At 48.5% G+C, this 27,284-nt stretch overlaps 9 protein-coding genes across 9 annotated transcripts; 4 read left to right on the top strand and 5 right to left on the bottom strand.

Moving 5' to 3' along the window:
* Nucleotides 1–6,355: 6,355 nt before the first annotated feature.
* On the top strand, nt 6,356–8,669 carry BU26DRAFT_440895 (kinase-like protein; the record flags this gene model as incomplete). Its single annotated transcript, XM_033824424.1, has 2 exons — nt 6,356–6,815; nt 8,395–8,669. 2 exons carry the CDS (start codon nt 6,356–6,358, stop codon nt 8,667–8,669), a joined length of 735 nt encoding a protein of 244 aa, XP_033676383.1.
* Nucleotides 8,670–9,296: 627 nt separating this feature from the next.
* Nucleotides 9,297–10,295, top strand: BU26DRAFT_535345 (uncharacterized protein; the record flags this gene model as incomplete). Its single annotated transcript, XM_033831273.1, has 2 exons — nt 9,297–10,061; nt 10,098–10,295. The coding sequence occupies 2 exons, from the start codon at nt 9,297–9,299 to the stop codon at nt 10,293–10,295; spliced, it is 963 nt and encodes a 320-aa protein (XP_033676382.1).
* Nucleotides 10,254–11,227, bottom strand: BU26DRAFT_525207 (uncharacterized protein). Its single transcript, XM_033830449.1, has 2 exons — nt 10,956–11,227; nt 10,254–10,911 (listed from the first exon to the last, which is right to left on the bottom strand). Exons 1-2 carry the CDS (start codon nt 11,124–11,126, stop codon nt 10,678–10,680), a joined length of 405 nt encoding a protein of 134 aa, XP_033676381.1. The 5' UTR covers nt 11,127–11,227; the 3' UTR covers nt 10,254–10,677.
* A 175-nt stretch (nt 11,228–11,402) lies between these two features.
* On the top strand, nt 11,403–12,584 carry BU26DRAFT_440644 (uncharacterized protein; the record flags this gene model as incomplete). The annotated part of the gene is made up of 4 exons (XM_033824405.1): nt 11,403–11,716; nt 11,770–11,903; nt 11,936–12,282; nt 12,330–12,584. Coding segments are annotated over 4 exons (1,050 nt in total), but the record flags the coding sequence as incomplete, so codon positions are not given.
* Nucleotides 12,585–13,049: 465 nt separating this feature from the next.
* On the bottom strand, nt 13,050–14,324 carry BU26DRAFT_511476 (uncharacterized protein; the record flags this gene model as incomplete). The annotated part of the gene is made up of 2 exons (XM_033827312.1): nt 13,050–13,818; nt 13,867–14,324. 2 exons carry the CDS (start codon nt 14,322–14,324, stop codon nt 13,050–13,052), a joined length of 1,227 nt encoding a protein of 408 aa, XP_033676379.1.
* A 333-nt stretch (nt 14,325–14,657) lies between these two features.
* Nucleotides 14,658–16,270, top strand: BU26DRAFT_511475 (uncharacterized protein; the record flags this gene model as incomplete). The annotated part of the gene is made up of 4 exons (XM_033827311.1): nt 14,658–14,723; nt 14,762–15,647; nt 15,751–16,218; nt 16,251–16,270. The coding sequence occupies 4 exons, from the start codon at nt 14,658–14,660 to the stop codon at nt 16,268–16,270; spliced, it is 1,440 nt and encodes a 479-aa protein (XP_033676378.1).
* Nucleotides 16,271–17,002: 732 nt separating this feature from the next.
* On the bottom strand, nt 17,003–18,543 carry BU26DRAFT_556172 (uncharacterized protein; the record flags this gene model as incomplete). The annotated part of the gene is made up of 3 exons (XM_033832365.1): nt 18,003–18,543; nt 17,575–17,891; nt 17,003–17,459 (listed from the first exon to the last, which is right to left on the bottom strand). Exons 1-3 carry the CDS (start codon nt 18,315–18,317, stop codon nt 17,003–17,005), a joined length of 1,089 nt encoding a protein of 362 aa, XP_033676377.1. The 5' UTR covers nt 18,318–18,543.
* Nucleotides 18,544–23,136: 4,593 nt separating this feature from the next.
* On the bottom strand, nt 23,137–23,631 carry BU26DRAFT_440754 (uncharacterized protein; the record flags this gene model as incomplete). Its single annotated transcript, XM_033824414.1, has 2 exons — nt 23,137–23,325; nt 23,395–23,631. 2 exons carry the CDS (start codon nt 23,629–23,631, stop codon nt 23,137–23,139), a joined length of 426 nt encoding a protein of 141 aa, XP_033676376.1.
* An 821-nt stretch (nt 23,632–24,452) lies between these two features.
* BU26DRAFT_176990 (uncharacterized protein) lies at nt 24,453–26,790 on the bottom strand. Its single transcript, XM_033820348.1, has 3 exons — nt 26,559–26,790; nt 26,310–26,503; nt 24,453–26,256 (listed from the first exon to the last, which is right to left on the bottom strand). Exons 1-3 carry the CDS (start codon nt 26,659–26,661, stop codon nt 24,607–24,609), a joined length of 1,947 nt encoding a protein of 648 aa, XP_033676375.1. The 5' UTR covers nt 26,662–26,790; the 3' UTR covers nt 24,453–24,606.
* Between the last annotated feature and the right edge of the window lie 494 nt (nt 26,791–27,284).

Below are 27,284 nucleotides of genomic sequence, written 5' to 3'. Positions count from 1 at the left end.
TAGAACGCTACGCGTAAAAGCTATATTAGAGAATAAGAGGTTTATAGCCTATATAGATAGTAGAGTAGTAAAAATATATATTTCTACTAGCCTAGTAAAACTACAGAATATACTATTTTAAGAGAAATAATAACTATACTAAGTACAACTCGTAGATAACTAGCTACTCGCCTTTAGCTAAGAATAGATTTACTTAGAAACTAAGGTATAAGTGTTAGATGTCTAGAGAATATAGAAATAATAATTCTATAATATTATAGAACTAGAAAGTATAGACGTACTTCTAGAACTAGACTAGCTATAAAGACATAACTCTAATATTAGTTAGATTAGGCTAGAACTCTAAGAAAGGCCTAAAGCAGTATAGAAGGCTAGAGTAAGACACTACCTAAGAGCTTACTAAAAGCTAGAGGTAAAGATTAGAAGAATATTATTTATAAGTTTAATAAAATAAGTAAAGAAATAACCTTAAGACGTTAGCGTTGTATAGATACAAAAGCTATAACCTAATATAGAGTAACTACCTTAGAAGGTTAAGAAAGACTATAAGAAGTTCGCGTTATTATTTAATAGATAGAACAACGGCGTTCTACCTAAATATAAACTATAGAACTATAAGATACCTATAGAAGATAAAGCTACGCTAAAACTAGAGCTAATATACCTACTTAGCTATAAGCAAAGAGAGAAACTACAAAGATATCTAAAGAGACTTCTACAAAAAGAATATATTTAAGAAAGCTAAAGTCTAATAGCCTTACTAGTACTATTCGTGCTAAAAAAGAATAGATAGTTAAGGTTGTGTATTAACTACTAATAGCTTAACTAAGTAACTTAAAAGAACTAATATCTGCTACCTATAATCTTAAAACTTACAGACTAGCTTATAGAAGCATAGTAGTTTATAAAGTTTAATATCTAAGAGAGATACTACTAAATATAGATTAAGAAAGACTATAAATAGAAAATAGCCTTTAGAATAAGAGAAAGTCTATATAAATACCTAGTTATACTATTTAGACTTACTAACGTACTAGTAATATTCTAAAGTATAATTAACGTAGCTCTATACAAATACCTAGAAAGGTTTACTATAGCCTACCTAGACAACATACTTGTGTACTTAAAGAGAGAATTAGAAGAATATAAGAACTATATACAAAGAATACTATAGAAGTTTAGAGAGTATAGACTTCTAATAGCTTCTAATAAGAGCGAGTTCTACTATATAGAGACTAGCTACTTAGAATTCTACCTAACCTAAGAGGGAATTTAGATAGAAACAGATAAGGTTTAGGCGGTTCTAGACTAGCCTATACTCTAAATAGTAAAAGAAGTATAATTCTTTCTAGAATTTGCAAACTACTACTAAAAGTTTATCTAAGAGTATTTATAGGTTACTACTCTACTTATAGAGATTATAAAAAAGAACTAGAGGTTTAGGTAGAAAGATCTATAGTAATAAGCGTTTAAAACGCTAAAATAAACGTTTACTACTATACTACTACTATAAACGTTTAATAAAAACAAACTAATATAGGTTAAAATAGATACGTTAGACTAAGCTCTAGAGGTATACCTTAGTTAACCTAGAGAAGATAGTAAATACTAACTATACTTCTTCTACTTAAGAAAGTTCTTAGTACTAGAACTTAACTATAATATATATAATAAGGAGCTTATAGCTATTATAGTAGTTATAAAGGAATAGAGAATATACTTAGAAGGCGCTAAGTACTCTATTAACGTAGTATTAGACTATAAGAACCTTATAGCGTTTATAACAACAAAAACGCTAAACTAATAATAAGTTAGATAGGTAGAAACGCTAGCTACGCTAGACTTTACAATTTAATACTAGAAAGGCACTAAAAATAGAGCCGTAAATATACTTAGCTATAGAACTAACTACGTAGGTACTACTAAAAAGAAACACAAAGCTATACTCTATACTAGACTAGATAGAGCTCTAGAATATAATAGACTATAGATTAGATAGGTTATAGAAATTAGAGACTAATAGAATAATAGACTAGAACTACCTAATAAGTAAGAATAATAGAAAGTGCTAGAAACGCTATAAATAGAATTTCTCTAGAAATTTTATAGCACGATAACGTATAGGCACTAAGAAATTAAACGTACTCTTAAGAGGCTATAGCGAGAATATAGATTCTCTATAATAAAAGAAAAAGTTATAAAAGTAATACAAGAATATATAGACTACTAATAAAATAAAATAGTTAGACACTAACTATATAGACTACTATAACTATTAGAACTACCTATAGTACTATAGTAATACGTTACTATAGACTTTATTACAAAGCTATCTAGATTAATTAAACCTGCGTTATAAAGAAAGTATAATACTATCTTAGTAATTATAACCTAATTTACTAAGTACGTATATTTCTACGTAACTAGTAAAACTCTTAAAGCTAAAGAACTAGCTTATAAGGTAAGCTAATAACTATTTAGCTAATATAAGATACTAGAATAAGTTACTATAGATAGAGATAAGTTATTTATATCTAAGTTCTAGAACGCGCTACTTAACTAAATAGAAATAAGTAATTAAATATTAACTAGCTTTTACCTATAGACTAACGGCTAAATAGAATAAATAAACTAAACTCTAGAAGAGTACCTAAGAAACTACGTTAACTAGAAATAAGATAACTAGGTTAAGCTACTACCTATAGTATAATTAGCATATAATATAGTAAAATAAGAAACTATAGAGATAACTCTCTATTAAGTATATTATAGCTATAAGGCTAGAATATATAGATTCTTAATATATATAGCTATAATTTTCTTAAAGATAGAGAAAAAGAAGTACTAAATAAGAATAATCTATAATAAACTATAAAAAATAGTAGAAAGAATAACGTAATAAGTAAATAGAAAAAGAATTAAGAGACTAACCTTTAAGAAGAGAGGTAAAGTTTTTATTTTACGAAAAAACCTACGTACTAAATAACCTAGTAAGAAACTTAACTACCTATAAATTAGACTCTTTAAAATAGATAAATAACTTAGACCTATTAGCTTTAGGCTAAGGCTACTACTAATAATAAGAATATACTTTATATTCTATAAGTCTAGACTTAAGCTAGCGCCTAACAACGTACTACTTAATAAGTAAACTAAGGTAGAACTAGACTAGAACTATAAGGTTAAAAGAATACTAGATAGAAAGCGTATATAAGGTTAGTAGAAGTACTAGATTAGGTAGAAAGAATATCTACTAGAAGAAGACACCTAGGAACTACTAGAAAACCTTAAGAACTACTCTAAGAAACTTAAGAAGTTTTATTAGCGCTACTACCTCTAAGGCCTAGAGACTAGAACTCTAGATTCTCTAGACGACTCTAGTTAAATAACTAAAGAGAATTAACTAAAGAAATAAGAGGTTATAGTTGTAAGAGCTACTATACCTTCTACTCTAGCTACTCTAGCTTCTTAATATTAGTAAGGTTCTTTAAAAGCAGCGCGTCGCGACGCTACTATACTAGCTCTAGCTACTTACGCAGGCGTTTACTATAAGTATTAGTAGACTACTAGAACTTACGCAGAGACGCCTTCTAACAACCTAGCTTAGCGTAAGAATAGTCTATCTCTATATAAAGGCGAGTCTCTATACGCGCTAACTTAACCTATTAGGTCTTAGTAAGGCGCTCTACCTTAAGACTAGCCTTAGACTACTAAGAGCGTAGATTAGCCGCTAACTAATCTAGCTTTTCTACCTCTTTCTAGTCTAATACCTTATTATAGAACTAACTCTTTATAATACACTCTAAATAGTAACTAGAGAATACCTCTATAACGTAACGTAGGTCGCGAGAATAGTAAGTACTGTAAGAGTTGTTAGATATATTAGCGCTAGTGCGCAGAATAAGGTTAGCATAATAATAATAGTAAACTATTAAAAACTTAGTACACGTAGGCGGCATAGTAAGAATAGAAGAGAAAGAGAGAGTATAATACTATAGAATTATAGATAGTACTACTCTTATATAGAAATAATATAGAATAATAAAATACTATATCTAGAAATAGAATAAAGCTTTAGAATAATACTTTAGAAGAAGAGGTAGGTGTTATAATTATAGGATTAAGAATAGAGCTAACTAGCTAGAATAGAGAAAATAGTAGGCTAAGCCTAAGGTTATAGAATAAGAGATTACGTATAGAGTTATAGAAATAATTAGAGTTACGTAATATAAATTAGATAGATTAGATAGCTTAGAATCTAATCTAAGAGATTAGGCTCTAATTTAAAAGATCTATAGAAGCTAGAGACTTAGCGTCTAATCTAGCTAAGAAGGCATATATATATAACTAGAAGAAGCTTACTTCTTATAGCTTCTTATAGTTATTACTTTATTTATTAAATTACTACTATAACTTATAATTTATAGTATTATTACCTCTACCTCTTTATTACTAAAGATTCTAGTCTAAAGTACACCCCTTACCTCCTCTTACAAAAGTAAGCCTTAGTCTTAGTTAAGAGAATAGCTCGTAACACTATAATAGTCTAGCTTAGTATTTGCTAGAGTTATATAATCTCGTCTAGCGCCTTAGCACTTAGCTCTCTATATATAGAGAGCTCTTAAAGTCTTCTTCTACTTCTTATCTTTAGATAGCTAAATTTAACTTAACCTACTCTACTTAATATACTTTATAAGTAAGCTAGTTATATAAGAAAGCTAGTTACTTTTACTAAGTCTTTACTAAAAAGCTACTATCTTAGTTAGATTACTCTAACTCTAAGCTACTTAAGATAAATCTAGATAAGCTATCTAACTTATCTATATTATCTTTAACTATCTAGTATATTTATATATTATACTCTAGCTTACTATAGCGTCTATAGTATTACTAAGCTAGCTAGCTATTATATACTACTACCTCTTTATACTACTTTTTACCTTTATTCTAATCTATAGCTTCTCTTTAAGTAACTAGCTATAAGCTAGCTTTAATTATAAGAGTATTCTCTTTCTAATAATTTTAAAATAGTTTTAGTATCTTTATAGCTTTCTATACTATACTACTAAAAAGACTTTACTTTTAAATAACTACTTAAAGCTACTATATTATTAGGTAATAAGCTCTATATAGTTAAAGTCTACTATAGTTTATATAATAATAACTTTATATAGCTAGATTACCTATATATATATATAGTTAGAAGAGAAAACTCTAGAGAATATATTTTTTTAACTTTAATCTCTTATTACGCTATACCTAGAAGAGCTAGCGCTATAGAAGTTTTCTAGAAATCTTTATTAAGTTATAAATACTATATACTATAAGTTTTATATATTATTATAGAGATATAATACTACTAACTAGAAGTAAACTAGATTTTTTCTTAAAAGTTAGTTAAATACGTATAGCTTTTTAATTACGTAATATATCTTAGTGTAACTTTAATATAAGGTATAAAATACTATAAAGAATATATATCTAAATTTTTTTAGAAAAGTATTAAGGTTTCGCTTAGTTATATAAGAAAAACTTATAAAGTTCTATTAATTTTTCTTATAAAGAAATTATAGGTTATTTAATAGAGTAACTAGTTTAATAGTAAAGTACGTTATTTAGTAGAGACTTAGTATTTTTAGATTATTTAATAAGGTAACTAGTTTAATAGTAAAGTATGTTAGTATCTCTAATTTAATTTATAATATAATTTTATTACGTGGATAAGTAGGCTAAGGCTCGTGGCTGGTGACTCTGTGGCGCTACACCCCACCCAACCTGTGGCTGACGTGAACGCGGAGGCTCTTGAGTCTGCGCATGGGCCTCGAAGAGCGCCAACACCTGTAACCTCTTCCTCCAACGACGAGCGCGCCATCCATCTGGCACCCGCCTGCCACTCCTGAACGCGTGCGACGAATGCAAGCGGGCTCGCAGCATTCGACAGACACTACATTAACGCCATCTCTATACACCTACCTGCAGACAGCCATATATCTCTAGGCCGTTACCTCCACCGCTCTCCAAATTCGTCAGCGGCTGATAGCACTATCGGTCGCGTGTGCAGCACACGCCTGCTCCTATACCGAGAACGTTAACGAGCCTCACCCTCTGCGTTACGGGCAGTATTCGCATTATATTGCCGGCGTCGCTTCCACAAACCCCTCAAGCTGCGCCCTTCTGCCCCTCCTTCCTATACTCGCTCCTCGTATACCCTCGACGACGCCCTCGATCCGTCCTCTCGAAACGACTCCATTTTCATCCGCTGGCTGCGCTGCACTATACAGGTCAGGTGCTCTCTCTTGACACGGCTTCGCTTTTCAGTCTCGAAGTTCCCGGGTCCTCAGTCTGCCTCGATACCATGACACGCGGGACGCTCTATCTTCCTTCAGGCACATCTTCTTCCGACATTATCGGTGGAGGGACCTCTGGACTGGCTATTTTGTATCCAGGCACTCGGACGGTGTTGAAGATCTCCCATGGTGATCCTGATGAGGATGCCCGGTGTGAACTCGAGGCTCAAATATACGATCTTCTCAGCAAATCTCAACTTGCACGGCCATCGTCACTGTTAGAGTACAAGGGCAGAAGTTCATGTGGCCGTGGGATACTCCTTGGCTATGCGGAAAATCATACAGTGCGACGATACCTTCGTTCACACGGCACTCAACCTCCAGATACAACAGTCATCCATCGTTGGGCTAATCAAGCTGCCCTTGCGCTTCATTTTCTTCATATGAATGGCATCTCACATGGAGATGTCACTTGCGACAACTTCTTTCTCGATAAAGATCTCAATGTCCAGCTAGGCGATTTCACAAGTTCATCTTTGCACTTGGGCTTAGCTCAAATAGATGACGACATGTTCGAGCTTGGACTTGCGCTCTATGAGATGTGTACGGGTGTTCAGCCTTTCAAAGGCTTATTTTTCACTCTAGAGGAGAAGCGCGCAAAATTCCTCGAGGGCATCTCACCCAATCTATCGGAAGTGAAATGTAGGGAATTCGGGAACATCATTTCAAAATGCCTTATGGCACAATTTAAAGACACAGAAGAATTGTTGCGTAATTTGCCGACCTATAACCAGGAGTAAATCGCTCTCAATATCACCGACAATTTCAATCTACGTACTCCCATCGTGCAACTGTTTGAATACCTGGGTATCTTAAATTAGACCATTCCCGTCTGCTATGTGCAAGGGCTCCTTACAGTATTCGCCGAAAACCATGCAACTATGTCCAGGCGGCTACTGGATTTACTGGTTTTTAGCTATCCTATGTTAGCCTCGACTGATATAGACAAATAGCTTCTCTCCCTACCGCATTCCCAACAAGTCCCTGGGATAGATGTGGATCCAAATTCCCAAGGGATCCTGTTAAGTAGGGGACACATAGGCTGTCCCTCTTCTGTAACCTTTTTACATGGAATATCTTTTTCTTTCTTAGAGGTGTGCTTTGCACCAGTATTCTTGCAGTCTTTGTAGATGACGGTGTACTCATAGTAGTCACACATCTTGGATAAGAGGTGCCGATAGTCGGACAAGATATGAGAGAGAGGAGGTAAGTGTGATACTGGATCGCGCAAGGCGTCTACTTTGTGCCGGACGTTCGTGCTTGAGGAGGCAATGGTCTCTCGTTAGACAGCGAGGTGAGATGCGAAGGCAACCTCGACACGGTAATCCGAATGCCGATGATTACTCGAAACAATGAAAGCTTTCCCCGATCTCATGAAGCTAGTCGTTCAGCGGCAGGTTTGGCGTTGAACAGAGCATTACAGTATTCGAGCTCCACGGTTGCGTGTCTCAGGTAATTTTTGAAGTGTATAAAGACTTGTAGAGCAGCGAAGCAGAGGAAACTAACCACGCCAGAAATACGTCGCTCGCCAGCTCATCCCACACGATCAATCCACCACAGGCCCCCTTACCCTCGATATGGCAGACCTCATCCAATTCCCAAGGGGATTTGGACAACAGGACATTGTCGCCTGGGGCACGACAGGCTTGGTGTGCCTTGATGCGGCCTCACAGACTGTCATAAAGACTCCTTACGATGATGACAATTACGGCAGAGTCCAGGTGGAGAAGACGATATACGAGCGGTTCGACCAGCGAGGCGGGCATAGGGGACTCCTGCGATACTACGGTCCGTACGATTCAGGCATTCGTCTCGAACTCGCTCCAAATTGGAACCTCTCATCATTCCTTCACAAACACCCTGAGATCGGATTTGAGCAGACTACGTTGGGCGCGTCAGGTTACAGACGCTCTCTGTTTTGTTCATGCTGCAGACGTTATTCATGGAGACCTGACTCTAGACAACGTCTTCTTGACCCAGGACCTTGACATAAAGCTTGCAGATTTCGGTGGCTCTTCTCTGGACGGCTCTAAGCTGCTGGTTTCAGTACGCGCCAACCACCGATTCCCTGGACCCCTGCTGTCTACCGATGCCGACATCTTCTCTCTTGGCTCTGCGCATTACACTATCATGACGGGAAAACTACCATATCAAGATCTATCCGAGAAAGAGATCACGGCTCTGTTTAAAGAGGGCAGATTTCCCGAAACAGACACACTTGGACCATTTGGGGCGATTATCAGAAAATGCTGGCAAGTCAAATACAAGAGCGTTGTCGACGTGTACAAGGATATCGAAGGTATGATTCTAAGATTGGACTAGTGTTACGCGAGGTCTCAGGCTTGGCATTCCCGTTGGTGCCTGTCACCCTGTTCACGGACTTCCTGGTTGCCGATAAACTCAGCGGCAGCACCATATAAGCGCTGTGTTCCTCAGGGCTTTAAATGGACATGGCTTGCGCATCTGCGCAGGCGAAGAACGGTACGAAGCGTGTTCTCGTCGTAAGCGCAATCATTGACGGCATCAAGGGAACCGCACAGCTACGCGACGTAGTGATCGAACAGCGACTGGAACGCAAGAGGTATGTTTGCACTGGCCTTCGCTACAGGTCGCGATCTGACATAGCGCTCAAATCCTTAGCAAGTCGAGAATCGCGCTAGGAGAAAGCGCACTCTCGATTTTGAGAATTCTCCGTCAAACGAACCAGGGAAGCGTCCACGAACCCAAGCCCTCCCAGCGAAGCCTTATGCGAAACCAACGCGATCTTAAGAAGAAGACACACCGGCGTATTCTTCGCAAGAGCCGCCCTCGAAACGACCCCGAAAGCTCCGCGACCGAGTTGAACTGCCGAGGGGTACACAACCATCACGCCTGTCTCAGGAGCCAACTGGGCACGGTGAGATCGCTCATTGGGTTCAACATCATACCTGGCGGAGCGAAGACGACAACATGAATCATCTTCTCGCGAGGAAAGGGTCCTCGGCATCTCTTACCCAGAAAAGGTCAAACCTAAGTCTGGCCAGCGACGAGAGACCGCGTGAGGAGAAGAGTGCTCCATATCGAAACCCGAGCTATCCCACTTTCCTATCTGAGGATGTGCGTGACTACAAGAGCTACATACAGGACTACGATGACGGGATATCAGATGCTAGCGAAGAGCTTTTAAAGAGGCTGCTCGAGACGGAACAGACGGCTCCGAAGGACACGCTCTTCAGCGACGACATTTTCCAGAAGCACCTCCAGAAATTGAAAGGGAAGAACGAAGCAAGGATTATTCAAGACCTCTCTCCACACCTTGTGCCCTCTGCCGAAGCCCTCGCCACCTTTAGAGCCCGTCATCTCGACAGCGTCGTCGAAAGTGTGAATAAGGGATGGAATAATTGCATCCCTGTCACGAAGCCCTGCCCACAGCCAGACAGTGCATTTGGCTGTAGGTCGACCGCCTTTTTGGACGCCCAGCTCGAAAAACTTCGGCCCTTCCTAGGCGACGCTTTATTCTCTTTATACTTCAAGGCCACCTATTACATGTACTTTCCGTTCCTGGTAAAAGAGGTTAAGACTAGCGTTATAGGACTCAATATCGCGGATAATCAGAACGCCCATAGTGCCACAGTGGCTGTCCGAGCTGTTGTGGACCTGTTCAAGCTTGCGGGTCGCGAGAAAGAGCTGCACCGACAGATTGTTGCCCTGTCTATCTCTTACGACGATAAGTTAGTACGGCTTTATGCACACTATCCTTACATTAGTTAGGACAAGGTCACTATCTGGCGTCGCACAATCGATCAATTTTATCTCGATCCTAAAACGAAATGGAACTCACGGACATTCACACTTAATGTTTTTAACATCTTCTATCCAATGCATCGAAAGCGAATTTGTTCCGTTATTAATGACATTGGCCTGGCCTCCCTCAGGCAATCCGTTTCGCAAAACTTGGCAGTGTTCTGAACGCGGGGGTTTAACCTCAGCAACGTCTGGATTATCTCAGCATTTCGAGCAACAACGTCTGAACGAGGACATTGGGGAGTCTCAGCAAATTACTCTAGACACGTTATCCCAGGCTGAGCCAAAGAGCCCTCAGAGGAAGAAGAAGAAAGGTCGCGCCGGCTCCGCAACCAACAGCTAGGGGTGTCCGACCGTGGAGACATGAGAACAACGCGCCAAGCATGGTTGAAAAAAATGGTTTCACTATCTGCACCGTGTACATAGCCTTCGTGACGTTGGAATAAATCTTCGCTATGACAAGCCTGCCTCGTCCCCCCTCACCGTTAGCCCTGCCCTTGCTCGCCGCACCCCCACGAGCTTTGCCGCTATTTAAGAGATCTTCGTCTCAGGAGGAATCAGAGGGTGGAGCCTTTTGACGAATGCGAGACTGCGGGGTTCCGTTCTCCGTTGGGTCGGGCTTGCGATAGAGGACGGAGGAAAGAATGGTATGTAGAAATGACTGCTCAGGACGCCTGCAGGGCCAGATCGAGGCAGAATATCCTTGGGCTTCTGGGGTCGCTTGGGATGCATCGAGATATTTTACCGAGGCCTTGAAGTCCCTGGTAACTAGAATACCAGCCTGGGCTCATTAGCTTTCATTCCAGCTTTCTAGGCAAAGCGTACCAGGGGCACCGGAGACACTCTCTCAACGTCGTCTTGCTGGAGTGCAATGTGTGACGCATTGCGCAGCCGAAGAAGCATCCAAAGAAAACAGAACACAACGAAGGCGACACAGTAGGTAGCGGACCGCGATCCCAGAACGATATGCTTCCAATTATCCATAGACGGCGCCATCTAATGGTAGAATAGATGGATAGAGCCAATGAGATCGGTGAGATCGGTGAGCACGGGATAGGCAAAGACAGCAGGATGCAGGCTACAGGCAAAGACGTGCAGGAAGGCAACTGAGGGACGTCTCAGCCTTGTGAGGGATGACGAGCTGCTTGGCGGGTTGCTGAGTCAACCGATCCGAGACTTAGCCGGCCGATCCCCTCATCCTACTGCGTAGTTCATCAACACCGCTCCTCAACCGCATTCTCCTCCTTACGCGGCCTCAATGCTGTATCTATACAGCCTTCATCAATGTGTAATTCTGTGTCGGACAATTCACCAGTAGATAACCGTGCGACGAACCCCGGACGCGCACAATACGTTACACCACCATCGAGCTTCATCGGGCCTCTCACCCCACCTGCGACTGACGAAAGGTTCCCTCAGACCGAACGTATCCTCGCGCACTTCAGAGATATCCAAAGCGGACATCGAAAACTCTGTGGAGAGCAGACGTGGATCCAATTTTCGCTTGCGGACGGTGAGTTCGACGAGATAGAGCGACGCCTCGAGGGCGATCCAGACTTAAATAGATACGTTCGGGACAAGATCCGGTGGGTAGTCTTTAGTGCAGAACGTAGGAGAGGCGTGCTCACCGTGTGCGCAGATACGATTATGACGACCGAACACGGCATTTCGTTATTCGGATGCTCAGCGACATCCACGAGACCTTTCGCGAGGCATTGCACCAGGAGATCTGGAGGTGGATAAACCGGCTCGCTGCAAGACAGGATAATGTTGGTTATTTGCTAGAGGGATGGCGGACACGGAAGGAGCACCTTCGTACAAGTTTCCCCCTATAGCTCCTGATACGGATTCTAGCATCGATCCCGATACCCCTGCCGAGGTTGATGCTGCACAAGCAACCCATACACCCGACATCCCCTTCCGTCACGAGGAAGACGCATTACCTGGCACAATTATCGAGGTGGCGTATTCCCAAGCATCTAAGGATCTCCGGAGGCTGGCCTACGCCTATTTGGTGCATTCCAATGCGGCAGTACAGGTGGTTTTCGGCTTTGATCTCAAAGACGGGCCGACCGGAAAGGCAACGTTCTTAGTCTGGCGGAGCAAAGACGAGGGTGACGTGCTGAGCATGGTCACCAAGTACTATCAACATGTATGCAATGATCTTCGATTAATTTTCTCATTACTAAAACGTACTAGGAATTCCGTGGTATGAACGGAGAACCTACTAGTCACGATCCGCTATGCTTCCGACTCAAGGACTTTGCAATGGACGAGACTGCAAAAGAGATACTGGGTGATGATGATGCGGAGCTCTCCATAACTATGGACCAACTCTGCGCCTTCCTATCAAAGGCAGAGAAGAAGGTAGAGGATAAGAAGAGGGGGGAATTGCGGATCAAGAGGACTGTTGTGGGCAAGAGAAAACTGCCATTGGAAGAGATCTTCGGCTGACCAAGCGATCCCTTGCTTCACTCCCCAACCCCAACGCCGCCCGAACACCACACGAACTTCCAAACTCTTTCATTAGACTACTCCCACTCCTACTGACCCCAGACAATTTGGCCATCAGCCGGCCTCTCAAGACTATGATACTTGCCCATCAGCTCCTACAACACATTCTCTAACACGTTGTTTAGCCCGCTCTTAGCCGCGCGCTCCCTTAGGCCCAAGGCCTCCAGGTGCGCGACGCCTTCCTCGGTCCAATTCGTGCCTTTGGCATTCACGCTGCGCGTCAGTTTCTTTGCTCTGGCCTCGTCGAGATGTTCGTGCAGAAACGGCAACGGTCCGAGCCCGAACTTCGCCGCGAAAAAGGCGTACTGACTGCCGATAGTGCGCCAGTCTTTGAGCTTCAAGCCGAATTCCTCGAGCGTGATGGGCACCATCGGCGTTGATGTCGCGCGCGAGGGTTCAGGTCGATTACGTCCGCTGTTCGGCGGCGTCCGTGGCGACGCATGAGATCCAGATCCAGACGCGACAACCGGAGGCAGCACCGCATCGTCCCGCTCTAACGGCGCCAACACCCACTTGTTGTATACCGACACGATATCGTTGTCTGTCAGACGCTTCATGCGCTTCCCCTCTCCACGGTCGCAGAATGTTATCTAGTCGCCAGGATTGCGAGAGCTCGCAATGTAGAAGAATATTATCATCACCGCGCGTCGCAGCCAATCCTGCTTCACGCGCCGCTGCAGCGTCAGCATGACTTGCACGTCGGACCCGTACATGTCGGCGTTGCTGCTCGTGGGCATGGGGGCGACCGGTGCGATGAGGGTGCCGATGTCGAGCCAGAAGTTCAGCGGTTGCGTTGGGAGGTCTTGAAAGGCGGCATCGAGGGTGAGCTGGGTCAGTTCGCGGAAGGGCTTCCTCTTCCCTTTCCATTCTTCTCTTTCGCGCATAGGAAGATGACACAGCGCTCTCCCTTTCCATGTCGGTGTCTGTATCGGTGTCGGTTTCGGTACCGCTGCTGATGTACACGACTTGGCGCTCGCCTCGGACGGCGCCCCCGGCCGCAGCTTCCATCCTGCTCACCACTGGGGTATGTCTCGTAGCCACCGAGGTGGACTTGCGTTCTAGTCGGGCTGTTCTGAAAGCAAGAGGAGTTGAAGTACGTCTACGGAATCGATCGGATAGGAGTTCGTCTGTTTCGTCTTCGACGCTGGCAGTATCGTAAGCCACGACATCCGCCCTAGTTCTACAGTTAGTACTATGCCGGCTTGATGGGGGTCCAACATACACCTCTGGCTCAGCGTCGGAGGCGTTGCCATTTTCAGGAGAATAGCAGGCTCGGGCTGTAAAGCCCTTCTCGGACTCTTCGTTGCTTAAGCCTGAGAAGGCCGTTTCGTGAAATCGTCCTCCCAGGTTCAAGCCAGATCTCTCGTTGCCGTTTGCTCGGGCTCCTCCGGTTGGCGGAGACGACTGGGAAACAGCTTCTTCACCCTCTTCATCAATGACATCAAGCATGTCGGCATCCTGGACTTCTTCTGCGCCGGCTGAGGGAGATCTTGGAGGAAGATGAGGGCTTTCAGGATTAAGGCGGGCCGAACGTCGAACGCCGCTCTTTTTAGAGGATGTGCCTGCCGCTAAGAATGTGCCCGCTATTTTAGGCGGCCTACCGCGCTTCTTTCGAGGTGCGGTATCCTCTGGAGGCTCACTGGACTGCTTTCGAGCCCTTCCGGACTGCTTTGGAGGCATGCCGGAAGTCAGTGGGAATCGCGGTGTTACTGAGTAAAGAGCGTTTGTGTGACACTTCTGCCTACCTAGCTGTCATAGCGCGTTTGTGCGACGTTCGTCCTCGTCTTCTTCAACTCCAGCTTCGATGCTACGACATACTACTAGCTCTATATCAAGAGCCCTTTCTCAATTTCGAATTACACCGCTAATCGTTTCTCCCGAGCACTTCGCCGCTGCTCATCATGAGCAATACGCGCTCCAACTCAACGGCCTGAAGCTCCAACTCCCTCTCGAACCCGCGCCGCGACACGATCGATTACTTCCGCGAAACGAACGCCGTCCTCAATAAGCAAAATGCGAAATTCCTCGACCGCTACGAAGGCGCTCTCGCCGAACTCGAAGCCGCCAGACGAGCACACCGTGCGGACGAAGAACAATACCACCTTGCCATTTCAAAGCTCGAAGACGCCGCACGCGTACGGGACACAGAAATAAAGTTCGTAGTCTCGCTGCTGGACCGCGATGCCCAGGAGATTGTGAGCGATACAGAAATCGGGGCTGGGATTGACAAGTGGGTAGAGCAGCTGAAGGGGAAAGCGGCCAGGGCGGCTGAGAATGCGCTGCAGAGGGAGATACAGGTTGGGAAGCTGAGGACACGATTAGAAGATGCGGAGGAAGCGAATAGGGAGACGGTGCGACGGCTTCAGGTTAAGAAGGCGGAGATTGCGGAACTCAGGAATGAGCTTCGGCGGAAGGAGAAGGAGTATAAGACGGGCCTTGCGGCGAGGGACGCCGAGATTCCACGGCTACAGGCTCGGTTTGAGGAGCGAGATAACAGTGAGCAGGAGAATGAACGGCGTGCGGAGCTACAGCGTCAACTTCTAGTCAAGGAGCAGACATATACGAAAGATATGGCGGAGAAAGACGCAGAGATCGCGCGGCTACGGCGTCGAAACCAAGAGCGAGACAACAGTGAGCCAGAGAATGGACGGCTTGCGGATCTGCAGCGTCGTTTTCACGACGGGAAGCGGATGCATATGGAGGATATGGCGGGGAAGGATGCCCGGATTGAACAATTCTGTGGTCTTCTTCGAGCACGGCAGGACCAACATGCGAGAAACGACAATACTGCTGAACTACGAGGACGAATCGAGGAGCTGGAGAGCACGCTGCAAATCCAGCGGGAAGAATCCACGCGAATCGCCTCTCGCGCCGAGCATAATGCCACCAATCTCGCAGCCAGAAACACGTCGATCCGCGAGATCGCATACAAACTCATCTCCATATCTCCAGAGTTCCATCTCGACGCCTCGGCCCTCAACCAGGCCATCAACGATCCTGTCGGTAAGTTCCCCTCCACCCCCATACCATCTCTCTGCCACTCCTTATCATCCACCCACCCCATCATCCTCAACCAACCAACCAACTAACCAAACTGCCCACACAGCCCTTCCCCGACTCCTCCTCCCCCACCTCTCAACGCTCCACACCCACCACCTCAACCTCACAACCCTCGCCCGCGACCTAAACGCCAGCCTCGTCCAGCACGCCGACCTGCTCTACGCCGTCCGCGACGACGCGTCGCGTCCCGAAACCCTATTCGTCGACGCTCGGGACGCGACTATCTTGCGCCCCGACTTCACGATCTGGCAGCTCAAGAAGCAGAAAGCGGCGTGGCGCTACGCGAGGGTCGTCGGCATGTGGAGCGCCGTGTTCGGCACACTGCACGTCGGTGCGTCGGTCTCATATGGCGTTCGCCTGAACCACTACTCCAGTTCTGGTTCCGGTTCCGGGTCGGCGGCGGCGGCGGCGGCGGAGGGACGCGTGGAGCAGCTACAGGTGGATGACGAAGGTGGGGATGAGGCCGGTGTCACGGTTGATGGGGCTATGAAGGTCAGCCCGGCTTTGTTGCGGAGTCGGTGGGGACGGCATGCGAATTTTGCGCAGGAGATTCAGATAGGCTGTGAAGCGCAGCGGCGGAGGGGGAGGGAGGAAGAGGGGGGGGGGGCTGGGGGGGGGGGGGGGGGGGACGTAGATGTGCATTGAGGGGAATTAATGGACTGGACTGGGCTGGGCTGGACTGGCTAGAACAGAACAGGGTGGGAGGGGTTCAAGGAGGGACGGAGAATGACCGTGGATATGAATATGGATGGAGCGTAAGGTGAAGTGACGGGGATGCGACGAGATAAGTATCATTCTTTCTAAGGGTGGGGATGTTATTGTCGTGTCATGTTGTGCAGGGTATCCAGACCTTGTGGAAGACGTAATTATCGCCCTGCGAAACTGGGGTTCAAAATTGGGGTTCAGAATGCAAAACTCCCCATGTCCATTTTCTAATTATGTGGCCGTGTCTACGTCTGGGGTATCGCATCGTATCATATCATATCCATAGTTCTCGTAACGCCGACGGCGGACTAATATCCCCTCTGAAGTTCCTCCAGTATATCACCATCATGCCATGCCATGCCGTGTCCCAAAGCACCACCATATGTCCAACCCAATCCATAACTTCATTCCCTCTGTTCTCGCCCTGGGGTATCACATCGTATAACCAACGCCGACCATGCCGTATGCCGTATTGTATGCCCATCAGAAAGCGCCGATGCTGAACTTGGACCTTCCGAGCGTATGCCATTCCCCCATGAAGTCTCCGTGAAATATCACCATCGTGCCATGTCATGTCCCAAAGCACCATGTATCTAACCCGAGCCGTACGCCGAGCATGCTGTATGCAGTACGCCCATTGGAAAACGCCTTTGCTGGAATCGATCGGACCTTTCGTGTCGTGTCCAAAAACACCGAATGTCCAACCCAGTCTGTAACTCCACGCTCCTGGTTCTTGCCTTGGGGCACGACATCGCGGAAACGTCGGCGGCGGGTCCGGAACATTGCTTCTGGCTCTCTTCGTCGTCCGCATAGACGGGCTTGTCGTCGTCGGCGTCCAGGTTACCCGCTGGATTGGGACCTTTGGGCGTGGCGGAGGTCTCGGGGTCGGGAAGGGCAGCCGTCTCGTAACCAAGGCCTGGCGCTTCCTCTTTCGGAGAGGCAGTGTCGTCGTCCCTGACCGCGAGTGATATGTTGCCATGCCATTCGGGGCTGCCGTCAGCCGCAGATGCGATCAAGTTCCAAGGTTGCGATGGCGTGTATGCAGGAACACTGGAGCCTTGTTGACGAAAACCTCACCTAGCCTTGCTAGCGCGGCTCTGTGCTCACGTGACTGCGCCACACCCGTGGGCTCGCCGACAACCTTTCGACCTGAATACAACCTCACCTCAACGGCTCCCTTCGCTTCTCCGCCCTGAACCCCCCATCGAAGGCTTCATCAGCGTCGTCGGTGAAACCGTCATTGAATTGTGGTGCAAAGCGTGCGCTTGTCGTGCCGAGGAAGGTGGGTGTGGGTGGGGTATCTCCGGTGGAGCAGGCGGGTAGTGCGCGGAGTACGACTAGTAGAGCGAAAGACGGAGCGACGAGTGGAGGAGGCGGTGAAGAGCGGAAGGGGAGTGGTATTGGCCATGTTGGAGACGGTGGGGCGGGAAAGAAAGGTGTTGAAGTAACGAAGTGGAGTGTAACATTGTTGATTGCAAAGAGCTAAAAGCTCCGAGTATATACACTAGGCTAGCGCGATCACGTGATCAACACGTGATCCTCAACAGTAAAATAGTCCTCCTACCAGGTGCCCTGGCGGTCACTTCCGCCAACAAAAGAAAGGACGGGAGCAGATGGCGGAGATCGAGAAGATTGGGATGGTGGCTGGTGGGGCGGACAGGAGCGTGACGCTGCGCGAGAAGAGCAGCGCTGTGGAGGCACGGGAGGGTATTTTGGTGGTGGCGGGGACTGGGGATGGGTTCGCTGAGCTGGAGTGTGGGGAGCAGGGGGGTGTACGTCCGGACGGAACGCCGGGATGGAGAACGTTTGAGACTGGAGTTGAACTTGCTGGGTCTCGCGGCGAGCTGATGCTTTCGGGTTTGGCTTCTGGAGAAAGGGTTGGACGTCGATGCGAACGCCGGAGCTCATGTCTCTCCGTTCAGGATCGAGCGGGTGGTGGAAGATGAAGGGGAGGGAGAGGAAGCTCGTCGTCGGAGCGGTGGAGGAATCCCAACCGCGAAGAATGATTCGACGGCGTCTGTCTGTGCTGCCGACTCATCAAAAGCAATCAGAAAGGCTTCCAAGCCCACCAAGGCGGAGACTCGCTCTTTTGGCCGCCATCTGCAATACCAACCACCTCCACACCTCACTCCACACTCAAAGATCCCCATCAGCGTCAGCTCGCCGCCCCCAATCCCACCCCACCATCCACGCCCGCGCATCTCCCAACGCGTCCCGCAAAACGCCACTCCCTCCCCGCTCCTCCCTGCACCGCAACCGAACCCCTCTCCAAACCGCAAACCAGCTCCTCAGGATCCACGCCCTACACGCAGCCCACCGCCTTCGTCCCCTGCATCCGCCACACGCACCACTCCCACTGCGACACCATCACCGTCGAAAACGAGCGGCTCAAAGACGAAATCGCCGTCCTAACCCAGACGAACAAGTTCATCCACGATGCGTTCGATGCGGAGAAGAAGAGGTTGGAGGGCGTGGCGGAGCGGCTGCGGACGGATGTGCGCATGCTGACGCGCTTTTGAGGGATGGGGGGATGCGTGATGGTGATGGGGATGGTGAGGGCGTCGGAGTGAGGCAGAAGATGCAGAATGAGGCGACGAGGGAGATGGTGGATGCGTTGTCGGGGTTTCTTGAGGTGTTGACGGCGGAGGGGGGAGAGGATGATGCTGATGCTGATGCGGATGCTGATGCTGAGTTGGGGGAGGGGTGGGATAAGCTTGTGCCGACTCCTTTGTTTGAGAAGGGGTAGGAGGAGTGGGAGTGGGTGGTGCTGGGTTGTTGGGGAAGCATGGAGAGGTGTCGCGGGAGGAGTAGTCGGTATCGAGTAGGTGGAGTATCACGTACCTGGATACTGATGTGCCGCATGTCTGCATTTTCTTTCCGACCCTCCGAATAATGAAAAACAAGTCCGCGTTGAGCCGCGTTAACATGCAAGGCTGACTGAGAAGTGTGCGGCGAGTACATGTTCGGCAGTGAGTGCCACAGCGTCTTCTACATGACGAACTCCCACACAAACCGTAGTTGCGTTCTCGCTCTCAGAGGAACTTGCGAGCGAGTCCGAGGTGCTCGGCCGGTCCGCAGTCACGCAGCATCCCTTAAATCGAGCGCGATCTCCTGGACATGCAGCCACTCACTGGTGACGACGTGGGCAGGTTCAAGGCAAGCGAGGAGTCGTGAGTGGGAGACGTTGTCGTAGGCGCCGCAGACGTCGAGTAGCAGGAGGCTCGCCACTTGGCCTTTCTTTCTATTCCATGCTTCATGTATCTTTCCTATGATGATGTGGAGCGCGTGTTCGGTGGACCGCATCTTCCTTCCTCCTATGTGTCTTGCCGGGAGCATCTGATGGGCTTCCACCAGGTAGCTGAGCCTTCGAGCTATCACCGCTTCCATGATCTTGCCCATGGTGTTGAGTAGTGCAATAGGCCGGTATGCTTTTGGCGTTCTGTAGTCGGCCATGGCCGACTTGCGTAACACGACTGTGGTGGATTCCCGGAAGTGTGCTGGGCTGTATTCTAGCCGTAGGCTTTGGTTGTAGATCCTCGTCAGGTGGGCTGTGATGAGCGGTGCTGCTACTTGCAGGGCCCGGTTTGGAATTCCGTCCGGACCGGGGGCTTTGTGGGGCGATGCTGCGCGGATGGTATCCTCGACTTCCTTTTCTGTTATCGCTGGTAGGTCGATTTGGTCATTGTATTCGGCATCTTGTACGTCTCTCAAGTCTGCTTCCGGCGGCGTTAGGAAGAAGGTCTTCCGGAACAGTTCCGCTTTGTCGCCTGGTGCTGTGACTTCGTCTTGTGTTTCGGGGTGTAGAATGGCTGGAGTGACTCTTGGAGGCTGGTTTTCTCCTGTTCTGGCCCACTTGGCAATTCTCCACAGCGATTCCAGTGATTCTGCCGCTTTCTCGACTCTGTCTCTGTGTGTTTTCCGTAGTGCTTTCCTAATCGTTCTTGCCTTGTGGTTTCTCGCGATTCGGTATGCTTTCCAGGATGTTGCATTGGCTGTATACTCGCTTTAGTCGTTTTGCCTCTCTCAGTACTGTACTGCATTCTTCAGTCCACCCCACTTTAGCCTTGGTCGAGGGGCATGTCCATGGAACCGCTGTGTCTATTGCTGTTTGAATTGCCACCGTTACTTCCTCAACGTATCTGTCTAGTGCTGTCTTCGTGGCTGGTCGCTGACGCGCTGTTTCCCTCGACATAGACGGACACCACTAGGATCGCTCGGTCGTGGAGTCGTAAGAGCACTGCCGTGAGGTCTGCCGACTGCACTGGTAGTTGCTGCGCCTCGATGTCCTTGCGCACCCACAGCATGCTCCGAAACGGCCATCCCTCGTCCCGGCGCGTCGTTGGTGTGAATTTCGTCCAGTTGGTGTGCCCCATCGGGGCTGTGATTATCGTCCCCTCCTCGTTCTTCCATGCATGTGATTCTTGGATCGCTAGTATGCTGAAGTCTTGTTAGCTGCTTATCGTTCATTACGCTGTGCTGCACCATCCGTCGCTTCCCCACGTTGAGTTGAAACACGCGCAGCGGCTTACGCATGGCGGCCTGGGTATAGCACTCTACAGTTCTTTGAGAAGAATTCATGGGCGCCTTCGCACGGGACGCATTTAGGGATTGTCGCTTGGCATTCGCTGTGGTAGTGTCCCTCGCTTGCGCATTTAGCGCAGACCCGTTGCCTCGTGCATGCAAACGCCTTGTGCCCTAGCTGCTAGCATCTAAAGCATTGCACTGGTCCGATCCGTGGTTCGAAAGGTCTCGTGTGTGCTGATTCGCCATCGACATAGAAGTATTGCTCTCTCAGCAGCCGGCCTGCATCACTGCCTTTCGTCATGTACACCACCACCGAGCCATATGCCTTTCCTGAGTCTTTTCGGCTTAGCCAGCTGATCTTGGCAACCTGCACGTCGTTTTCCGTCCCCAGAGCCTCCGCCGCCCCCGGCTGGATTTCTCCCTCCTCTGTGAGGACCGCTAGCCGGTTTGCGTTGTCCACACGGATAGGGTACACCTGGTCGCGTAGCACCCGGGGCCCCCGGGCTACCGTCTTGTGGGCTGCTTCTTTGACCGCCTAGAGTTCGCCTTCATCTCTGCACGTTACCCTGATCCGGTCGATGTTTCTAGGATCTCTAACCACCGCCACGCATCGCCAGTTCGCCCGTTGTTCGTTCACCCGCATCTCTGTCTCGATGGCTTGTCTGATCCTCCCTAGTTTCGCCTTATCTCTGTCTGCCTCTTCGACTCTAGACGTATCGATCGTGCAATAGAATGTGTTGGTTATGGTCGACGGCGTCGTGTTCGCAGAGAGGGTCCGTAGGTTGCTCAGCTAGCTGTTTGGGGCCGTGCGTGCTATATCGGCGTACGAAGGCGAGCCGCTAAGGACCGTTTGCGATAGTTGTGCCTCTAGCCTGTTAGCTAGCGCCTCTACCTACGCCTTTGCTTCTGCCCTGAGCGCCTCCACCTGTGCTTTTGTCTCTGCCTTAAGCGCTTCTACTTCTTAGGTAAACCTCCTTGTCAGCGCTGACGGGTGCTCCCTAGAGAGGGTGTCCAGCTGTGCCTGGAGCGATGCGACCGTTTCGTGTAGTTCTTCATTCTAGTCCTTGAGGAGCTGCTGCTTGGTTTTAATTGCAGTAAGGTCCGTTCGGATGCTCTCGATAATGCTGTTCTGGCTCGCGATGATGTTGCTCTGCTGCCGCATCGTCCCGCTCAGGTTCAGGATGAGCTTCGCGATTTCATCCAGCTTATTGCTGTCGTCTGCTCGCGGATCCCGTTAGTAACGCTGCGCAGTGCAGCAATGAGCAATAAGGAGCAGAAGTGAGTTGCGGGAAGGAGAGGAGGTTAGTAGAAGATGAGTGGGTGGTTTAAAGAGAGATTCGGCAGACGATAGATTTCTGAGGGTAGCATAGAGCTAGCTATGTATTCCGTAGAATATAAAGCACAAAGTCCATATTCTAATCTATAAGATTAAATAAAACGTTCCAATCCAGCCCTGTAATAATGAGTGAAGCGGCCCCTCGTCAGTAATAGTGTAAACAAGGCCAAACGCCCCCCACCGCAGAAACGAGCTCTCACTTCGCCTTTTGGCTCCGCACAACAGGAAATTGTTATATATATATTAATTAAATATCAATCACTTCTAACAAAATCAAGCCATGGCTTAGCGGTCAGTACCCATTACTCCGCTCAAACAAACGAATCGATTCCAAGATAGACTTAAGGTACGTGTAATTTCATTACTCATATACGCCTCCAATTCAAAAATCTACTCATAAGCCTCCGCTACTAAGTAGCGACCTGAGTTCGAGGCCTAAATAATTCTTTTTTTTTTCTTTTGTGCATTTTTCTCCTTATGTTTAGAATACCCAAGGGAGACTTGTAGAATATTTTTGCACCTTTATTTAGGACTACTAGCATGAAATTGGGACGCCGATACATGGTGTCTAGCGAGAGTCTATGGTGGTGGTGATGTTTTTGCACGTATGGTTTCGAAGTGAGGTCGGCACGCTAGGCCTCGGCGACACGGTCGCGCGTCTGGCGGGAAAGGCTAGCGGCTCATCGCTCGGCTCTTCGTCTTGCCATCCGTAGTACGCTGACGCTCCCTCTCCCCTCGGTGCCGCGGGCGGTGTCGATGGGTCGGGCCCAGGGGCTGAGGTCGCCATCGAGGTGCCAGCACGACGTTCGGTAGGCCGCACGGACCGCCTTGCAGCGGGAGCTAGCTAAACGAACGACAGGGAATCGATTAAAAGAATGTCTGGGATGAATATCCTCTTTCAACAATTCGAACTCCTCTAACAGTTCGATAAATGCCTTGGAAGTCGCAAAGTTTGATATCGAAACTTTTGTCGAGAAGCAGGTTTCCTAACCTGATATCGCAGTGAAGGACATCCTTAGTGTGGGCGTATGCCACGGCTTCCGCCGCCTGACGGGCCTACTAGAACCTGTCCTGTGTCGATCCTGCAAACTTCTCTAGATGCTTATCTAGTCGACCATTGTGTACATATTCTAGCCTAAGGCCTTCTTTATCCCACCCTTTCAACTTAATTATCCGTGGGTGAGAGCCGAGTACACCGAGAATTGCAGCCTCCACCTTTAGGCCGCGTTGATCGTGTTGTTCATGCGGATACTTTAGAACGGTATCCTGGTCAATAATGCCTACGTAGCTTGTGGAGCCCGTAGCAATGATTCGTTGGACCCCAGCGGGGAAGAATAGGTATATGAAGGTTGCATCTTCCATTACTGTCTTCCTCGAACTCCAAGCAATGTGGGATCCAATCGTGCAGCGTCTTTAAAGGTAGTATCAGGGTCTACCTGACGAGATAGGAAGCGTATGTCGAAGTCCCGAGGTAGAGGGCGGATGAGGCAGCCGAACGTTTAACTTCGTACGGGGCTTGCTACCGTTCGCATTGCGATGGGGCCGTGGATTCAGTTTGGTTGAGCTGATCGAGCCTCAGCGACTCTGCGGTTAGTCTTGCATAAACGTTAAACCAGAGGCAAGATAGTTCCCTTGTCGAGGTGTGAAGGGCCACTTGCAGTTCGAGAGTGTGTTCTTGAAGTCGAAGCGATGGAATATTGTCGGGCCCGAGCACCAGGTGGTGCGATAATTCGTGTCGGATGAGTCAGCATCCGAACACCAAACAATCCATCTGCCACCGACGCGATGACGAGAACTTTGACGATGTTGTCCATACACATGGCGTCTCCGCGCGTACGGGCGAGAGGTGGAGAAAAGAGCAAGAAGAGACGGGCACACCCACCGCGCAGAGGCGTACGCGCAAGTATAAGGCAGAGCAGAAAGGCACAAAGCTTAGGAGGCCCTTTCGAGTACCGATCGAGGTCCTTGACCAAATGGTGGATGAGAGTAATCCAGTGGCAGAAGAACCGCTCGTTGAACAAGCCCGGCATTTCGATGTACAATTATCAAAGCGTCAACTCCAGTACAACTTAGGAAAGCACAGCGCGAGCCGTTGCAAGTAGACTAGAGAGTGATGATCCATGGGAGGACTGGGAAAATAGTTCTTAGCTGTCACCCTTAGAAAAATTAACACCTTCGCATTTTAACGTATAGGCGAGGAATTAGGGGCCCCTTAATGAAGGGAGAGGATGGATAAAGAGAGTGGAAACGCGTCATGTAGGTGGAGATGGACTGCTCTGCTGGAAATGAACCAAGTAGACTAGTAACTGAAACATTGCGGATATCCCTCCTCAGTAATCAACGGTATTCCATTTGGTTCGTAACCGATATCCAGCGCCGCCATTTCTTGCCTCCCTCGCCCAGCCACCCTTGATCGAAATACACCCACACATTGGGTGGAGTTTGATACTGTGATTTTACAAGTGTCTGGCCTTGGAAACATCGAAACGCACCGTTCGCCCACGACCACTGTTCGCTTTGTGCCGTTGCTACGGAGCTGCTCGGTTGAGCATTTGATTGCTGAGGTGGGCAAGATAGCTCCTCATGGGCGTGTTGTGAGGTCGTCTCATCCCATTCCAAATACGCTCCACTTGCTCCGCCGCTTGATCCTTGCACGCTGTTGGACCTGCTGCTGTTTCTGCGCGACGATGAAGATTTGTGCTTCTTGCTGCTGGCAGTGGCAGAACCATCGGATGGTGGTTGGCGAGACCTCGCATGTTCCGCAGCCTTCTTCCTGTTTTCCTCAAGGATGGTATCCAATGCATCCCTAATCTGCGTCAAGCGTGTGTCCTTTCCCCAGTCGAGAATGTTTCGAACATGCTTGCGAAAGCTCTTGAAATGCTCTGGGTTTGATAGCAGGAAAGCATCAACGCGTTGGAGGTAATAGTTCAAACCGTCTTCCTTCCACGATATATAGAGCTGGGCTGTATCGTTGTCCACGGCAATGCAGTAGGATAAGTTGTCGACACGTTGCACGCTCTGGTGGTCTCGAAGCGAGGTATTCAGCTGGTCGACGGCGTTGAGGCAGGCTGATGAAGCACCCGCACACTGATTTGTAGCAACCCAGAGGTCGCCGCGAGTACCTCCGGCAGCTTTGAATTCGATGGCGAAGAAGGGAAACCTAAGACCCGGTGTTGTCGCTTCCGCAAACCGTGCATTTTGAGGATGTAGACCAGTTTGGGCCAAGAATTGTGGCTGAGTGAAGGCCCCATCCCTGAGTGCGCCGGAGTATCCGTAGAGTAGATTAGGTTTCGGCCCAGAAACCCTAAATAGGCTTTCGGGATTGTTGGGAATGAGATGAGAAGACATCAGGGATGACTTGGCACTTCCCAAGCCTGCCGAGCGCCCGTAGGTGGGGTCCGAGGGCTTTGGAAATACTGTATCTTTGAGAAATCCCTCCACATCCGCCTCAGTGCATCCTTCTGCAAGTGTGCCCAGCTCGTCAAGATATCCATCGATTTGTTGGGAGGACGGACCAGGTGAGTCCCGCTCTGCTCGTAATTCCTCAACACGACTGGAGATATAATCAGGCAGCTGAGTGCGATTATGTCGAACATAAATGCCATTTCTGGTCAAGTTGTTCTGACGATAGGACGGATGGCGAACGCTGGCAGTGCTGGAGGCAGAATCGTCCGTTGCCCGGTATGAACGGGATACAGTAGAAGCCGGTGTCGGCGGCACCACAAACCCATCGGCGTCCCGTGTGCAGCCCATATCCGGCACTGATCTTGTGAACTGTCTCGAAATGGGGACGTCGTCCGAATGGTGCAGATGGCTGTCCGACCGGCACTGTTTCCCTCGGTCCGATCCGACAGACTCGAGCCACTCGGAAACAAAGGTGTGGACGGATGCGGGACCGGGGGCCGGATGGACGGGATCGACAAAGGCTTTGAGGAACGAGGCGTATGGATGCTTAGGATGGTTGGGCTTTGGCTGTTGTAGAGTCGTCTGCACGAGCTGCCCTATTAGTTGTGGACGTGCGTGGGCGATGGTTGTCATACCTTGTCCGCCTGCTCTGCTTTCTCGTCCTCAACTCCAGGCTGTTGCGTGTCCGTCCGTATCAATCGGGCTCTCTTCGCGGGCGACGGATCGCTCTCTGTCACGTCGAGTCGCCTTTTCCGAGCCTGCACCGGTGTCGCGTCTCCGGCGGGATCTCCGCTCTCTGGAGACTGCTCTCGGTAGCTCCGCGGAAGCTCTGTACCTGATGGTTAACAAGTCTTCTTGGTATCCGGGGACGTCGATATGCGCACCTGCAATGTTATCCGCAACAGCGTCCAGCAGCGTTTCTTGCAGGGCCTTGGATAGTTGCACACGAGAGCGGCGGGTCCGCGCCTTGAAGACTCCGCTGTTCATGGCAAGGAATGTGCTGACGCGCGGGGGGATGAGATTTCTATCGGCGCTCAGGCTGGCCGACGGAAAAGGCCTGCTGCGAGCCGCGAGGTCGTTCGTTTCGTCAAAAGCAGCGGCAAAAGAGTTGTTTGGGTCGAGGTGATGTTGGACTCGGCGACACGAAAATCCACACCTTTCGGCAGCAGGGGTGGGGGCGGCACGTGGGCGGCTAACGATTGGCCCTCGCGCTCCCAACATGCGCGCGGGGTTGTCGGCAGAGTTGGGCATCTTGGCCTCTTATTCGCTACTGGCCGAGGATTTTTTTTTTAGGTGGCCCAACACCTCTGCCAGCGCATGTTCGCGCTGCGGCGATGTCTTCCGAGCACCGACACCCAATCAATCTGCATCTATTCCGCCATCGCTGACGCGGCGGAGCCGTTGGCTTCGCCAAACTTTCTTCGGCCGGAGCCATCTCACCCAACCAGACTGTAAACTGTCTATGAATTCCAGTCTTGTTCAGCGTTTTTGCTTCAACCTCCAAGACAACCTCATCCACGCCTCGAACTCGCTGCTGACCAACTATCGTTCACCAAGCTTGAAATGGTTCTTGCTCTTTCCAAGCAAGACTCTCCGCGAGAGCTCTTCCT

The sequence above is a fragment of the Trematosphaeria pertusa genome, assembly GCF_010094035.1.
Source record: "Trematosphaeria pertusa strain CBS 122368 unplaced genomic scaffold BU26scaffold_24, whole genome shotgun sequence".
Classification (NCBI taxonomy): Eukaryota; Fungi; Ascomycota; class Dothideomycetes; order Pleosporales; family Trematosphaeriaceae; genus Trematosphaeria; species Trematosphaeria pertusa.
This window is presented reverse-complemented; position numbering and strand designations above follow the sequence as displayed.

Bases quoted from the DNA above. Each gene is read 5' to 3' on its own strand.
- BU26DRAFT_525207 (XM_033830449.1), bottom strand. From the start codon at position 11,126: ATGGCGCCGTCTATGGATAATTGGAAGCATATCGTTCTGGGATCGCGG. The intron at 10,912-10,955 runs GTACGCTTTGCC...TAATGAGCCCAG, and splicing joins GAGTGTCTCCGGTGCCCCTG to GCTGGTATTCTAGTTACCAG.
- BU26DRAFT_176990 (XM_033820348.1), bottom strand. From the start codon at position 26,661: ATGAACAGCGGAGTCTTCAAGGCGCGGACCCGCCGCTCTCGTGTGCAA. The intron at 26,504-26,558 runs GTGCGCATATCG...CATCAGGTACAG, and splicing joins TGTTGCGGATAACATTGCAG to AGCTTCCGCGGAGCTACCGA. The intron at 26,257-26,309 runs GTATGACAACCA...CAGCTCGTGCAG, and splicing joins AAGCAGAGCAGGCGGACAAG to ACGACTCTACAACAGCCAAA.